Genomic DNA, 16,849 nt, shown 5'->3' on the forward strand with positions numbered 1-16,849 from the left:
ATTTTAAGATGCTGTGTCCAAAATCCTTGTTCTCCCCTCCACTGAAGTCTGACCAGCCTTCAAAGGGCAAACGGTTCAATTACGGCTATAGAAATGAACTATCTTTTGAAGCCAACAAATGGTAGCTTGAGTCTGTGCTCTCCAATTTGATAGATGGCAAGGCAATTACCACGTCTCACACTGCCACCTCATCCTGTGAATGTGAGACTCAAAAAATTCTTAGAAAGGACACGAGCAACACTTCTGAGAAGTGAAACGCAGGAGTCATAGCTCTTGAAGTGTTAATTGATTTCCGTGCCTATTATTAGGGGGTCACTAACCAACATGGGGTCAAGCTTTTCTTCAGTTATTTGTTTTTCTTTTCTCTCAGCAATCTGTCAGCATGGATGGCTGCCACAGCGCGTGCAAACACTTCTGATACCTAAGACCGAGCTCTTAGAACGAAGTCATTTCTACTTAAAATTATCCAATCACACTCTGCATATTAATTGAAGAGCTCTTCTTTGGGGGAAAGTGTGTATTTTTTTTAAAGGATGTTTCATTAAAAATTCAGCTGAAAACCTACTGAGAAGTTACTCCGACTTAATAGCCAAGTCCACATGTTCATTTTTTAGTTTTAAGATTTTATTTTTTAAGTAATCTCTACACCCGACATGGGGCTTCAACTCACAGCCCTGAGATCAAGAGTCACATGCTCTACCAACTGAGCCAGTCACGTTCCCCCACATGTTCACTTTTAACTGGTTCACACACTCAAAAAATAGGGCTTCCTACCTGTTACCAGGCTGATGTGTTCCACATCCCAGATTAATGGAAAACTGTATCATGTGAGACATTGTAGAAGGCAGAACAGGTAAGACGTGGAAAAAATCCACAGCCCAGACATTCCTGTTATGTCCTTGATGGTTTTTTTGCCTTAGGCAAAATCTCGTAGCCTGAGTCTGAAGTTCAGGATTGATGACTACAGAAACTAAAGATGGAACCTTCAAAACAAAGGAAACCAAAATCATTCGTAATGCCCTCTACGTGAGTCTGTGAGAATTCTCCTAGATTCAAGCTTGCAATTACTATGCATATAACTGCCATTTGTTAAGCACCAGGGGAGGTCTTGTGTGTTCCATCTGTTATTTCGGTTAGTAGATGTGGTCTTCAGTGGGCATTTGTTTGAGTCACTTAGGACTCCTCCTTTGCAGGCACCTGGAGCTCTCTGTGTGTACTGATCAGGGCCCCTCTACCTGAAGATAAATGAGTGTAAGGTCCTTAAAGTTACCAAAGCATAGGTATCCATTTTATAGACCTTGGCACAAGACAAAAGCAACTTCGCATCAATACTTTATCATCAGTCCTCTTTTAAAGTGAATTTGTATGGTACCAACCATTGCCAAACTAGGTATTCTGAAAATATGACTCTAGGCAGTAACTGCCAGAGTCAACAAGTTAACCCATGATAACTTACATAACTCGTTTGGTCTGTGGCGTGCAGATGACCAGAGCAGGTGTAACCCTAGCTAGTCACAGCTGGAAAACTAGTCCATTATGAAATCCCACGTGAGATAATTTGGGTAACCCTAGCAGATGGAGTGTGCGAATACCTTCTCTGGTTGTTCCCTATTCTAGCTTCAGTGTTAATCTCCTGTCTTCTAACTGAAACCATGAAATGCTAGGTGCTGGCTGTGTTCAAGCTCTTTATAGTACCAAGGGTGCCATCAACGTGGAGAAAAGCCTAACTAGTAATGAATGGGTGAGTGTAGTCGCAGCACAAATAAACCTACCACTAGAAAAAAATAATTCCACACCTAATGACAAGCATCACACATAATTTTGAAGATGTTTTCACATAACTACAGCCTGCAGATGTCCTAGATCCAAAGGGAAAAGTAAAAGAGGCCAATTTCAGTGGCTATAATTAGCCAGAAAGAAAGAAAGAAAGAAAGAAAGAAGGAAGGAAGGAAAGGAAGAAAGGAAGAAAGGAAGAAAGGAAGAAAGGAAGAAAGGAAGAAAGGAAGAAAGAAAGAAAGAAAGAAAGAAAGAAAGAAAGAAAGAAAGAAAATAAATAAAATAAAATAAAATAAAATAAAATAAAAGCAAAAGTAGTAATAATCTGTACTTATACAATGTCTTCTGCCTAGGAAATCTTAAAATGCTGGAAAAATGCCCATGATGCCTGATAACAAGTCTGTGAAGCTTTATAATTAGAACCACTTTTAGGGCTTTCTTGGGTATAAAAATCATTGTCAGAGTACTGGTCTCCCATCTTATAATCTCTGGTGGGGTCTAATTCATTTTTCCCAATAAAACCTCATTTTTCCTTTGTATCAGGGGGGAAAAGTGAGTATTACAATGTCCATGTCACTTTTTAAGAAATCTGGCAAATTTCTGGGCTTCTAGAACAGAGTGCTCTCTTCTGCATCTAGCTTGGTCTTCATGGCTTTGACTTTGACTTGTCTAGGGAAGTCTACAGTGGGGCCATTTGGCACATGGATTGGCATATATACCTTATATGAGGAATAGGAAAGAGTATCCAGTGTAATGTACTCTTTTCTTCCTTCAATCTTTGCATACAAGGTGACATCATTTTCATGAGAATCTCCAGGGTCACAAATTCCTCCTGTACAAAACAAAAATTTTAAGTTGTTAACTGCATCCATAAACAGGTATAGTGTTAGCTTTCAAATAAAAAAAATAACAACAGAAACCAGATGTCACTTAAGAATGACCATAAATAAAGTTAACCAGACCCAAGGAAATTGTAAACATAGTTCAGAGCCATGCTAAAGATCAAAGACTTGATATCTGGGAAGGCCAAAGTTAACTATTGTGCTTCGTGAGACTGCTCAAATGACGGTCTGCAATGAACTGTGGAACCTGTCCATATTTTAACCCACATTAAAAAGATGTACTCTGCTTTTTAATAAACTATCGCTTCCTTACATTTAAGGTCTTAATGGCCAAAATTCGGAACCTATTGATAATGGTTTTTTAAAAATGATCAACTATTTCTGAAGTGGTAATATTTAAACTGTTGCACAGAGTATGTTCAATAGTTTAGCATATATTTGGTATTTGTATTTCAAATGCAGTTCATCTTACATTTTTCATTTTTACTTCTGGTACCTCATTTGGTTGTTGGAGAGTGCAAACTATAAATATTCTGTATCACTCTACTTTCCAGTCAAATGGAACAATGGAACATTAGAACTGAGAAGTAACTAAGATCATCCTGATGACAAAACTGAGTAACAGAACAGGTACCTGAAACTGAAAACCATTCAACTAATTGGTGGAAAAGCCATGAGTCAATGGTATGTCTTTTAGCCCTTGACCCTCTATTCTTTTCACTACTGCATTCAGCCAATAGTCCTTACTATTGCTGGCTTCTATGAACTGTCTGCAGAAACTGGATTTTAAAGGATTACATGTGTAACCAGAAACGTCTCCCCACCTACCATTATCATTCATAACAGCAGCAATCACAATAGCAGGAATGTAGGTATGTACATGGATTTCCTGGAAAATATTCTATCCTTATGGTCCAAAAATTATAACATTAACTCTTAATTTTATTACTTTTTCAAAAAATGCCCTCCAGTTTTTAAATTAATCACCATTAATGTTAATTTTCATCTATAGGCAATTTCTGCTGCTAATACTCTATGGTGACAGTAAGGCAACCTCAAAACTCTAGAACACCATCTGTAGGAAGAACGAAAGAGAGAAAGAGACAAAAAGAAAGAAAGAAAAAGGAAGAGAGGAGAAAAGAAAAAAGAAAAGAAAAAAGAAAAGAAAGATGGACTGATGGAGCAGTGGGGGAGGGAGAGAGGGAGGAAGGAAAGGAGGAATGTCTAGCTCCATTTCATCCTGGGTTATTGGGGTCGATCAGGAGAAATTGCTAATATGTGATGTTTTAAGTAAGAAAGCTAGACCTTGATTAGCATAAGAAGGATCATAATAACAGAAGTAACTTGGATGGTGGTAGTCATAAAACATAGAAATATAGCATGTTACACCTGTTAGACATATATAACTTGGCGTATAATAAATTTTATTGAGTTAACTAATCTGAAGATATGGTGATAATGTTACCCTCAACCTAACAGATGTTAGGATGTCCTTGTTTAAGGGCAACAAATGGTAGAGAAAACCTTCAGGATTCTGATATCTGCTGTCATAATTTTTAGCATTTCCTTACATACTTCTATATTATGGTTAAATATAGCTAGGAAAGTCATCCTAAACGACTGTCTCTGGGGGAAAAGATCTGCATGAAAACTAAATTCCCATCTAAAAAAATGTAACTTCTTTATTAAGGACATACTAAAGACTTACAAAAAAGAACAAAGAAAAGGTGAAAAGTCACAGGCAGTGTGGATTTAAGCAACATACCCAGAGACATAGGGACTGAACCATCAGTACTCTCTAATTTCATTGATTTGTTCCCTGTAAATCTCTGCTCTCTTAAGAACAGTTCGTGAACTTCACCTGCCTTTCAGAGGGAGCTGAAACACACTTGAGAGCTCATCCAGCCCAGAATGACAGAAGAAGAAAGTCCAAAAGGAGCCAAGACTTTAAAAGGATGACAGACTTTATCTAAAAGATCCCTCTGGGGGCAATTTATCAGTTCTGTGAAGTTTCTGTGACAGCAGCTCGTACAGAAAGATACAGATTCCTTCTTCAGTTTCATTCGCTTTGATGTATTGTGGAAAGGTATGACTCAAGGGGCATTTTGTACAGCAATTCAAGTATAGAAGATTTCAATAAATACTAGATGGACAGTCAGTTTTAAAATATTTTGAGTCCTGTTTTAAGTAGCTTTTAAGATACTTATTTATATTGGGAAAGTGATTTTGTTATTTACTATGTATAGGGCATTGGGCTTAAGGGAAAATAGGCCCCAACCTCAAAAAATTTGTAATTTAGCAAAGAAAACAAGGTTAATATACACCAAAGAAGGATAATTAGTGGTAAACTGTATTGTGCTGCCATAATTGCAGTCAAAATTCAGAGAAAAGAAATACAGTGTGGGCTATGGGAGATGTTCAATAAATATGTTGAAGGAATAATGAATGAATGATGTATGTTAGGTTATGTTTGTCGTATTCACTGCATTCTGGTTCTAAGAACAGTGTTGGATACTGGCGCTCCATGAATTTCTGTTGAATGAATGAATGAATGAATGAATGTATGAATGAAGGAAACAGACCAGAACCGAATTTTGAAAGTTGAGCAAATTTTCCAGAAACAGGCACAGTAGATGGATATGAACCCAGGGATGAAACCAGGAAGAACATATAGGCAGGGCCAGACAGGAAGGGAGTATGATCTTCCCTAGATTAACAACCAGGCACTGATTTTCCTAAGGTGCCGTTATAAATTGTCTACCAAATCTTAGATCTCTTCCCATATTGCTTTCTTCTCCATCAGCTACCAAAGTTTTAAAGTCTTTCTACAGGTCCAGTCTTATCTTACCCAATCTTACCCTACTGTTCTGTCCTATTAAATCCTATCCTACGTGAAAACCACCTTTGTTAGATTCTGCTTTCTAAACCTCAAGATCTTAGACCCCATTTCTTTTCTTCCATTTACTGATGAATTTCTTGAAGGAATGGTCCTTTTTCAGTGACACATGTCTTTATTTCTTTTAACTTTACATACCTGGGTTTCCCATGCACCACACCATGGGGGATACTCTCTCCGAAGTCAGTGGGGGGGCTCTCAGCCCCTATCCTGGCTGGCCTCTCTGTGGCATTCCCTGCACTGCTGATCTCCACCCCCAAACCACACTCTTCCCTTCCTTCTTCAGTGCAGAATGGCACCTTCCTCCCACATATCTTTATGTCCTTTCTCAGTATCCTTTGTCTATATATATGCCTTCTACCTTTAACTAGATGAGGGTTCTCACTGAGCCTTTTTCATGCCCTTTGTTTACTCTGCCTTCTGTTTGGGAGAACACAGCAACTCTAGTGGCTCCAACTGTCACCTGTATGCTGATGATTTTCAAATCTGATTCAGACGCTGATGAGAATTTCCACCTTCATATGGCTTTCTGGAAGCCTCAACCTCAACACATCTAATGTCAGAATATTCTAGTCCATATTTACTCTTTATTTATTTTTGGACATTTCCTATTTCAGGAAATGGTACCATTCTTCTACTCACCCAAGAAAGAAATCTCTGTCCTTTCCAATATTGTTCTCATAATCCCCATAGTCACTTGGGTGTGAACCTCAATTGTTGGTTCCTTCTCTTCAGCTACTTATTTTCTGTTCCCTCCTTCACATTGTTACCACTGTCACTGCCATATTCTTTTGTTGCTTGGACTAGTGCAATAGTCTCCTAACTTAGTGTTGCCAGATAAAATACATTGCATGAACAATATTTATACAAAAAATTATTTGTTCTTTATCTGAAATTCAGATTTAAATAAGTAGAGGGGACTAAGAGGTACAAACTTCCAGTTATAAAATAAATAAGTCATGAGGATAAAAAGTACAGCATAGGGAATATAGTAAAAAATATTGTAATAATTGTATGGTGACAGATGGAAACTAAGATCATCATAGGAATTATTTTTAAATGAAACTATCGAATCACTATGATGTACACTTGAAACTAATAGGATATTGTATGTCAATTATACCTCAATTTAAAAGAAATTTAAAAAGCTATTTTTTCTTCCTTTCACTCTGGCAACCCTACCTAACCTTAACTCGTCTCCTGTTCTCTAATTTCTGACCATTTCAGTCTTTCCTTCACACTTGTGCCAGAGTTATCTTTCTAAAACACAGATGAGAATGTGTCACAGAACTGACAGAAATCATCTGATGGCTGCATGCTGCCTAGAGAAAGGGAATCTGAACTCCTCTTAGTTGATATTAAAGAAAACCACCACTCGTCTCCGGTTCCCTTTTCCTGCTCCCCTTCTATCCTTCCATTCAGTTATACTGGGAAAATTCACCTGCCTCAAACATGTCATGCAAATTTATAATTGCTTTTTTTTTTTCCAAAAATACGGGCTTTGCTTGGCATTCTCTTCTCCCTTCAAACCCTTAAATTTTTAAAAATATTCTTGGAGGATCCTGGGAAGATGGCGGCATAGGAGGACGCTGGGCTCACCGCGCGTCCTGCTGATCACTTAGATTCCACCTACACCTGCCTAAATAACCCAGAAAACCGCCAGAAAACTAGCAGAACGGAGTCTCAGAGCCAAGCGCAGACGAGAGGCCCACGGAAGAAGGTAGGAAGGGCGGAGAGGCGGTGCACGCTCCATGGACTGGCCAGAGGGAGCCGGGCAGAGGGGCAGCCCGCCGGCCAAGCAGAGCCCCTAGTCTGGCTTGCAAAAGCGGAGGGGCCGGACTGAGTGTGTTCCGACAGCAAGAGGGACTTGACATCTGGAAGGTTATAAGCTAACAGCTCTGCCCGGAGAACGGGAGGGCTGGAGGACAACAGGAGGGAGAGTTGTTGAGCCCCGGATGACAGAGCTCAGCTTGGTGGGGAACAAAGGCGTTCGCCAGCGCCATCTCCCTCGCCCATCCCCCAGCTAAAATCCCAAAGGGAACCAGTTCCGGACAGGGAACTGGCTTGCACCGCGCAAACACCCAACGCTGTGCTTCTGTGGATCCATCCCTCCAGCGGGTCTGACTCCCTCCCCGTGCTGCAGGGCCCCTCCCGAAGTGGATCTCCAAAGGAAAAGCGAGCTGAGCCTGCCCCTCCCGCCCCTGTGCACCTTGCCGATCCACCCCAGCTAATACACCAGAACCCCAGCACCACAAGCCTGGCAGTGTGCAAATAGCCCAGACGGGCCACACCACCCCACAGTGAATCCCGCCCCTAGGAGAGGGGAAGAGAAGGCACACACCAGTCTGACTGTGGCCCCAGCGGTGGGCTGGGGCAGACATCGGGTCTGACTGCGGCCCCGCCCACCAATGCAACTTATTCAAGACAGCACAGGGGAAGTGCCCCGCAGTCCCGCACCACTCCAGGGACTATCCAAAATGACGAAACAGAAGAATTCCCCTCAGAAAAACGTCCAGGAAATAACAACAGCTAACGAACTGATCAGAAATGATTTAAACAATATAACAGAAAGTGAATTTAGAATAATAGTCCTAAAATTAATCTCTGGGCTTGAAAACAGTATAAAGGACAGCAGAGAATCTCTTGCTACAGAGATCAAGGGACTAAGGAACAGCCAGGAGGAGCTAAAAAATGCTATCAATGAGCTGCAAAATAAAATGGAGACAACTACGGCTCGGATTGAAGAGGCAGAGGAGAGAATAGGTGAACTAGAAGATAAAATTATGGAAAAAGAGGAAGCTGAGAAAAAGATAAAAAAATCCAGGAGTATGAGGGGAAAATTAGAGAACTAAGTGATGCACTAAAGAGAAATAATCTACGCATAATTGGTATTCCAGAGGAGGAAGAGAGAGGGAAAGGTGCTGAAAGGTGTACTTGAAGAAATCATAGCTGAGAAATTCCCGGATCTGGGGAACGAAAAAGGCATTGAAATCCAAGAGGCACAGAGAACTCCCTTCAGACGTAACTTGAATGGATCTTCTGCACGACATATCATAGTGAAACTGGCAAAATACAAGGATAAAGAGAAAATTCTGAAAGCAGCAAGGGATAACCATGCCCTAACATATAAAGGGAGACCTATAAGACTCGTGACTGATCTCTCTTTTGAAACTTGGCAGGCCAGAAAGGCACGACAGGAGATCTTCAATGTGATGAACAGAAAAAATATGCAGCAGAGAATCCTTTATCCAGCAAGTCTGTCATTTAGAATAGAAGGAGAGATAAAGGTCTTCCCAAACAAACAAAAACTGGAGGAATTCGTCACCACTAAACCAGTCCTACAAGAGATCCTAAGGGGGATCCTGTGAGACAAAGTACCAGAGACATTGCTACAAGCATGAAACCTACAGACATCACAATGACTCTAAACCCATATCTTTCTATAATAACACTGAATGTAAATGGACTAAATGCGCCAACCAAAAGACATAGGGTATCAGAATGGATAAAAAAACAAGACCCATCTATTTGCTGTCTACAAGAGACTTATTTTAGATCTGAGGACACCTTTAGATTGAGAGTGAGGGGATGGAGAACTATTTATCATGCCACTGGAAGTCAAAAGAAAGCTGGAGTAGCCATACTTATATCAGACAAACTAGACTTTAAATTAAAGGCTGTAACAAGAGATGAAGAAGGGCATTCTATAATAATCACAGGGTCTATCCATCAGGAAGAGCTAACAATTATAAATGTCTATGCGCCGAATACGGGAGTCCCCAAACATATAAAACAATTACTCACAAACATAAGCAACCTTATTGATAAGAATGTGGTAATTGCAGGGGACTTTAACACTCCACTTACAGAAATGGATAGATCATCTAGACACACGGTCAATAAAGAAACAAGGGCCCTGAATCATACATTGGATCAGATGGACTTGACAGATATATTTAGAACTCTGCATCCCAAAGCAACAGAATATACTTTCTTCTCGAGTGCACACGGAACATTCTCCAAGATAGATCACACACTGGGTCACAAAACAGGCCTTCATAAATATACAAGAATTGAGATCATACCATGCATACTTTCAGACCACAATGCTATGAAGCTTGAAATCAACCACAGGAAAAAGTCTGGAAAACCTCCAAAAGTATGGAGGTTAAAGAACACCCTACTAAAGAATGAGTGGGTCAACCAGGCAATTAGAGAAGAAATTAAAAAATATATGGAAACAAACGAAAATGAAAATACAACAATCCAAACGCTTTGGGATGCAGCGAAGGCAGTCCTGAGAGGAAAATACATTGCAATCCAGGCCTATCTCAAGAAACACGAAAAATCCCAAATACAAAATCTAACAGCACACCTAAAGGAAACAGAAGCAGAACAGCAAAGATAGCCTAAATCCAGCAGAAGAAGGGAAATAATAAAGATCAGAGCAGAAATAAACAGTATAGAATCTAAAAACACTGTAGAGCAGATCAATGAAGCCAAGAGTTGGTTTTTTGAAAAAATAAACAAAATTGATAAACCTCTAGCCAGGCTTCTCATAAAGAAAAGGGAGATGACCCAAATAGATAAAATCATGAATGAAAATGGAATTATTACAACCAATCCCTCAGAGATACAAGCAATTATCAGGGAATACTATGAAAAATTATATGCCAACAAACTGGACAACCTGGAAGAAATGGACAAATTCCTAAACACCCACACGCTTCCAAAACTCAATCAGGAGGAAATAGAAAGCTTGAACAGACCCATAACCAGCGAAGAAATTGAATCAGTCATCAAAAATCTCCCAACAAATAAGAGTCCAGGACCAGATGGCTTCCCAGGGAAGTTCTACCAGACGTTAAAAACAGAGATAATACCTATCCTTCTCAAGCTATTCCAAGAAATAGAAAGGGAAGGAAAACTTCCAGACTCATTCTATGAAGCCAGCATTACTTTGATTCCTAAACCAGACAGAGACCCAGTAAAAAAAGAGAACTACAGGCCAATATCCCTGATGAATATGGATGCAAAAATTCTCAATAAGATAGTAGCAAATCGAATTCAACAGCATATAAAAAGAATTATTCACCATGGTCAAGTGGGATTCATTCCTGGGATGCAGGGCTGGTTCAACATTCGCAAATCAATTAATGTGATACATCACATTAATAAAAGAAAAGATAAGAACCATATGATTCTGTCAATCGATGCAGAAAAGGCCTTTGACAAAATTCAGCAACTTTCTTAATAAAAACCCTCGAGACAGTCGGGATAGAAGGAACATACTTAAAGATCATAAAAGCCATTTATGAAAAGCCCACAGCTAACATCATCCTCAATGGGGAAAAACCGAGAGCTTTTTCCCTGAGATCAGGAACACGACAGGGATTTCCACCTCACTGCTGTTGTTTAAGATAGTGTTGGAAGTTCTAGCATCAGTAATCAGACAACAAAAGGAAATCAAAAGCATCAAAATTGGCAAAGATGAAGTTAAGCTTTCACTTTTTGCAGATGACATGATATTATACATGAAAAATCTGATAGACTCCACCAGAAGTCTGCTAGAACTGATACATGAATTTAGCAAAGTTGCAGGATACAAAATCAATGTACAGAAATCAGTTGCATTCTTATACACTAATAATGAAGCAACAGAAAGACAAATAAAGAAACTGATCCCATTCACAATTGCACCAAGAAGCATAAAATACCTAGGAATAAATCTAACCAAAGATGTAAAAGATCTGTATGCTGAAAACTATAGAAAGCTTATGAAGGAAATTGAAGAAGATATAAAGAAATGGAAAAACATTCTGTGCTCATGGATTGGAAGAATAAATATTGTCAAAATGTCAATACTACCCAAAGCTATCTACATATTCAATGCAATCCCAATCAAAATTGCACCAGCATTCTTCTCGAAACTAGAACAAGCAATCCTAAAATTCATACAGAACCACAAAAGACCCTGAATAGCCAAAGTAATTTTGAAGATGACCAAAGCAGGAGGCATCTCAATCCCAGACTTTAGCCCCTACTACAAAACTGTATTCATCAAGACAGCATGGTATTGGCACAAAAACAGACACATAGACCAATGGAATAGAATAGAAACCCCAGAACTAGACCCACAAATGTATGGCCAACTAATCTTTGACAAAGAAGGAAAGAATATCCAATGGAAAAAGACAGTCTCTTTAACAAATGGTGCTGGGAGAACTGGACAGCAATATGCAGAAGATTGAAACTAGACCACTTTCTCACACCATTCACAAAAAGAAACTCAAAATGGATAAAGGACCTGAATGTGAGACAGGAAACCATCAAAACCCTAGAGGAGAAAGCAGGAAAAGACCTCTCTGACCTCAGCCACAGCAATTTCTTACTTGACACATCCTCAAAGTCAAGGGAATTAAAAGCAAAAAAGAACTACTGGGACCATATAAAGATAAAAAGCTTCTGTACAGCAAAGGGAACAACCAACAAAACTAAAAGGCAACCAACGGAATGGGAAAAGATATTTGCAAATGACATATCGGACAAAGGGCTAGTATCCAAAATCTATAAAGAGCTCACCAAACTCCACACCCGAAAAACAAATAACCCAGTGAAGAAATGGGCAGAAAACATGAATAGACACTTCTTTAAAGAAGACATCCAGATGGCCAACAGGCACATGAAAAGATGCTCAATGTCGCTCCTCATCAGGGAAATACAAATCAAAACCACACTCAGATATCACCTCACGCCAGTCAGAGTGGCCAAAATGAACAAATCAGGAGACTGTAGATGCTGGCGAGGATGTGGAGAAACGGGAACCCTCTTGCATTGTTGGTGGAAATGCAAACTGGTGCAGCTGCTCTGGGAAACAGTGTGGAGGTTCCTCAAAAAATTAAAAATAGACCTACCCTATGACCCAGCAATAGCACTGCTAGGAATTTACCCAAGGGATACAGGAGTACTGATGCACAGGGGCACTTGTACCCCAATGTTTATAGCAGCACTCTCAACAATAGCCAAATTATGGAAACAGCCTAAATGTCCATCAACTGATGAATGGATAAAGAAATTGTGGTTTATATACACAATGGAGTACTACGTGGCAATGAGAAAGAATGAAATATGGCCCTTTGTAGCAACATGGATGGAACTGGAGAGTGTGATGCTAAGTGAAATAAGCCATACAGAGAAAGACAGATACCATATGTTTTCACTCTTATGTGGATCCTGAGAAACTTAACAGAAACCCATGGGGGAGGGGAAGGAAAAAAAAAAAGAGGTTAGAGTGGGAGAGAGCCAAAGCATAAGAGACTCTTAAAAACTGAGAACAAACTGAGGGTTGATGGGGGGTGGGAGGGAGGGGTGGGTGGGTGATGGGTATTGAGGAGGACACCTTTTGGGATGAGCACTGGGTGTTGTATGGAAACCAATTTGACAATAAACTTCATATATTGAAAAAAAAATTGGTACTTGAATCAATAAAAAAATAAAAATAAAAAAATAAAAATATTCTTAACTCTTCATTTTTAAATATGACTCTAAACTATCCCATTCATATAATGGCAGAAGTGTAAGGACAGATTTTTTTATATTATAATTTTTATTCTGACTTTTGTATAAAATAAAATGTCCCTTATTTCCCTATTTTTTGAGAGAACTATCATCTTCCTTTTGCATCTATTCCTTAGGTGTAAGTTATAATTTTTTTGTGTGTTTAAAGTTTTTATTCAAATATAATGAACAGTGTTCTATTAGTTTCATATCCCTTAAGGTTTAAATTATGTCCATTCTTCAAGGACAAGTTCAAATGCCATCTCCCTCATGAAATGTTGCTCTTCATATCCCTCAGCTGAAGTGACCTACAGTGTCCTTGGCACTGTCATAGCATCTTCATTTCATTACAGCCCATTACATTCTCTTTTTAAAAAATGTTTTTAATGTGTATTTTTGAGAGAGATAGAGAGACACACACAGAGTGCGAGTGGGGGAGGGGCAGAAAGAGAGGAAGGCACAGATTTCAAAGTAGAGTCCAGGCTCCGAGCTATCAGCACAGAGCCTGATGCGGGGCTTGAACTCATGGACCATAAGATCATGACCTAAGCGAAAGTTGGACACTTAACCAACTGAGCTACCCAGGCGCCCCTACATTCTTTCTCTCTTTGTAAAAAAAAAATTTAAATTCCAGGAGTGCCTGGGTGGCTCAGTCGGTTAAGGTTCTGACTCTTGGTTTCAGCTCAGGCCACAAATTCATGGTGCGTACTGAGCCCTGCATTGGGCTCTGTGCTGACAGCAAAGAGCCTGCTTGGGATTCTCTCTCTCCCTCTCTGCCCCTCCCCTATTCATGTTCTCTAACTCTCTCTCTCAAAATAAATAAATAAAATAAACATTTTATTTAAAATCTCAGTGTAGTTAACATATAGTCATAAATTAGTTTCAGGTGTACAATATAGTGATTCAACACTTCTGTACAACACCTGGTGCTCATCATGACAAGTGCCCTCCTTAATCCCCATGACCTACTTAGCCCATCTGCCCACTCACCTCCCCTCTGGTTAACCATCAATTTGTTCTCTGTAATTAAGAGTCTGTTTCTTCCTTTGTCTCTTTTTCCTTTGCTCGTTTGGGTCTTAAATTCCACGTATGAGTGAAATCATATGGTAATTGTCTATCTCTGACTTTTACATGTTACTTGTGGGCAAGGGATCTAAGTAATTTTTATAAATATATAAAAAAGGTATATTGGTCTTATATATTTTCATCAAGCAATGTTTTTTAACCCATTTTTAAAAGTTTATTCATTTTGAAAGGTAGAGGGGAAGGAAGGGTAGAGAGAATCCCAAGAAGGTTTTGTGCTGTTAACACTGAGCCCCACGTGGGGCTTGAACTCATGAACTTTGAGATCATGATCTGAGCTTAAATCAAGAGTCAAACGCTTAACCAACTGAGCCACCCAAGCACCCCAATTGGGCACTGTTTTAAGGGACTTGCATGTATTCATTCATTGATCAGAGGAATGAATCTGAGATTCAGGTGCCACTATTACCCTCAATTGTATTCCCCACATATCCTAGCTTGGTGCTCTATATTCAGTCGCAATTCATTAATTTTTTAAATAAAATGGAGACGCTTTTATTTGGGATAATGTATTTTAGGCTCATTCAGATGAGTTTTTTTCCTCATTGTCAATATTATTTTAATTGCTTCATTAATAATCTGCTTTGTTTCCAAAAGAATTAAAGATGACTAAATCTTTTCTACAAAGGCACTTATATAAACATGATGATGTCTTACAAAGGCACTGAATTGGATTGATGTAGCATAATCTACTATGAAAAAAAGCAAGAATTCAAATATATTATGTGAAAAATGGTGAAAAGGTTAAATGCTTAAAATTAGAAGTACTGACATGCTGAATGTGTATTACAACTTTTTTGAGGGGAGGGTTAAGGTTTCCCAGGAATCTCTCTTCATAAAATGAGAGCCACTTTGAATTCTAATTAGGTAAAGAAAATGAACTCTGGGTCTTTCAATATACAAACCATTTCAGAGTCAAGGTGGGGCTATCCTTAATGTATGAAGATGACATTATCATATTTTATATCCACAACTTCCCTGTTATCAAACAGATCATCATTAAAAATGAAGTAGCATCAAGCAGCCAGTGTTTCAGAGCATGCCATAATCTACAGTTTCCCATATCACTCCAAGCTGTGGGAAGCGAGGAATGTATGAGAGAAATAAACAGCCAGTGCTGAAGCCTGGACTCAGGGGGCCTGTTTGTCCTGATGAACTGACATCTTTGCAAGTAAGTTCAAAGGTGGTAAATGTTTATTTCCTCCTTCACTTCCAGGTGTTGCCTGTGCTTTTCCAGTCAATCAACAAGGAAGGCATGTGACACCTACTCACATTTCTGGAAGGACATTCAGCGAGAGAATATGTAACTAACATGATACATTTGAGAGGTCCCACATTTCAATGTGCTAATTCTTCCCTGGGTGTTTTTCTAAATGTTTACCCACTTATTTGTTCTACAATAATCTGGAGGAAAAAAACACAACAACTTCTAAACACTTTCTCTGGGTGTTTGCCACATATTAGAAAGTTGAGAGTATTATTAAAGTATTATAAACTTGTTTCTTGGCTTCCCACAAAAAAAAACAACAGTTATGCAATGATGATATATCCATGGAAACAAATGACTTGCCTTGATGATTGTTTCTGGGGGAAGCCAGGGGCTTTGGACAAAGGAGTTAATTTGTTCTCAGCTTCTCTCCCGTTGTCTTTTCAGCTATGAACACTGAGGGAGAGGTGGAGTGAAGGCATTTATCTCCAAGCCTATTAAGGCATGCCAGGACCAGTTCTCTTATAGGATGGTTCCAGCAGGGCTGGCCTGAAGCTGGTGTGAGCTTTTGAGCTTTCGCTCATCCAGTAGAACTCATATTTCATGAATTTCATTTTATGTTGTTAGACAACAATCTTACTTCCACAGGAATAGGGGCTGGCCTGGATTCTGCCTTAGGTCAACAAAATCTGTTCAAAATGTACCTACCCATAACAAAGTAAAACCTCAGGTTCCCATAGCCGGTGGTGTCCATATATGGGGTGCATAATTTCCTTTCTCCATCTTTGAGGAAGACCATTGATAAACCTGATTCTACTGTTCCACATTCTGTACCAATGACAGCTCCCAAGATGTCCCACCTTAAAAAAAAATGAGAATCATTAACAGTTGGAATACTAAGTCAAAGCTTTATAGAGTATAACATTTTATTTTTAATGAGGAACATTTACTTAGTAATTAATGATTCTGAAATAAAGATGTGGTACAACAGATCTTAAGTAATGAACAGACTTTTAAACCATCACAATTATGACTTTTCTGTAGAAGGATACATTTAATCAGTATTACATATAGTACGTCTACTACATGATAGTCTTTATTCTCAAGGTACTTAGAATCAAGATGGGGGGTCAAATTTGAACTAAGGAAATAAGGAACCAGAAAAAACAGTATCATAAAAGTATAAGCATTTGTATTTTGCACATTAAAAATTATAGAATGTGAAGTGGTAAAAGTGGCAAGAGTATAGCAAGTTTTCCAAAAAAGAAAAGAGTTAAACTAAATCATGTCAAAATATATATATATATTCAGATATACAGAGGAGAATAAAAATATCTAATATTTTTAAACTCATTTCTCCTTAGTATTTATTTCTGGTCATGTCTAATCTGGACATGGCTATTCATACAACTCACTTTCCCATGGATGGAGGAAACTAGGACACACAGAGGTAAGCAGCTTGCCTAAGGCCAACTGCTGTTTAGCTCT

General features: G+C 39.0%; 1 protein-coding gene across 3 annotated transcripts in view; it reads right to left on the reverse strand.

Annotated features, from left to right (window-relative positions):
- The window catches only part of RELN (reelin), a 579,194-nt gene that overhangs the window by 173,589 nt on the left and 388,756 nt on the right, over positions 1-16,849 (reverse strand). For all 3 annotated transcript variants that reach the window (XM_053218590.1, XM_027071727.2, XM_027071724.2), the window contains 3 exons: positions 16,070-16,221; positions 2,496-2,608; positions 775-983 (listed from right to left, as the gene is read on the reverse strand). In XM_053218590.1, coding sequence (XP_053074565.1) covers positions 775-983; positions 2,496-2,608; positions 16,070-16,221 — 474 coding nt within the window. The remainder of the gene's footprint in view (positions 1-774; positions 984-2,495; positions 2,609-16,069; positions 16,222-16,849) is intronic.

Source organism: Acinonyx jubatus, chromosome A2, assembly GCF_027475565.1.
Source record: "Acinonyx jubatus isolate Ajub_Pintada_27869175 chromosome A2, VMU_Ajub_asm_v1.0, whole genome shotgun sequence".
Classification (NCBI taxonomy): Eukaryota; Metazoa; Chordata; class Mammalia; order Carnivora; family Felidae; genus Acinonyx; species Acinonyx jubatus.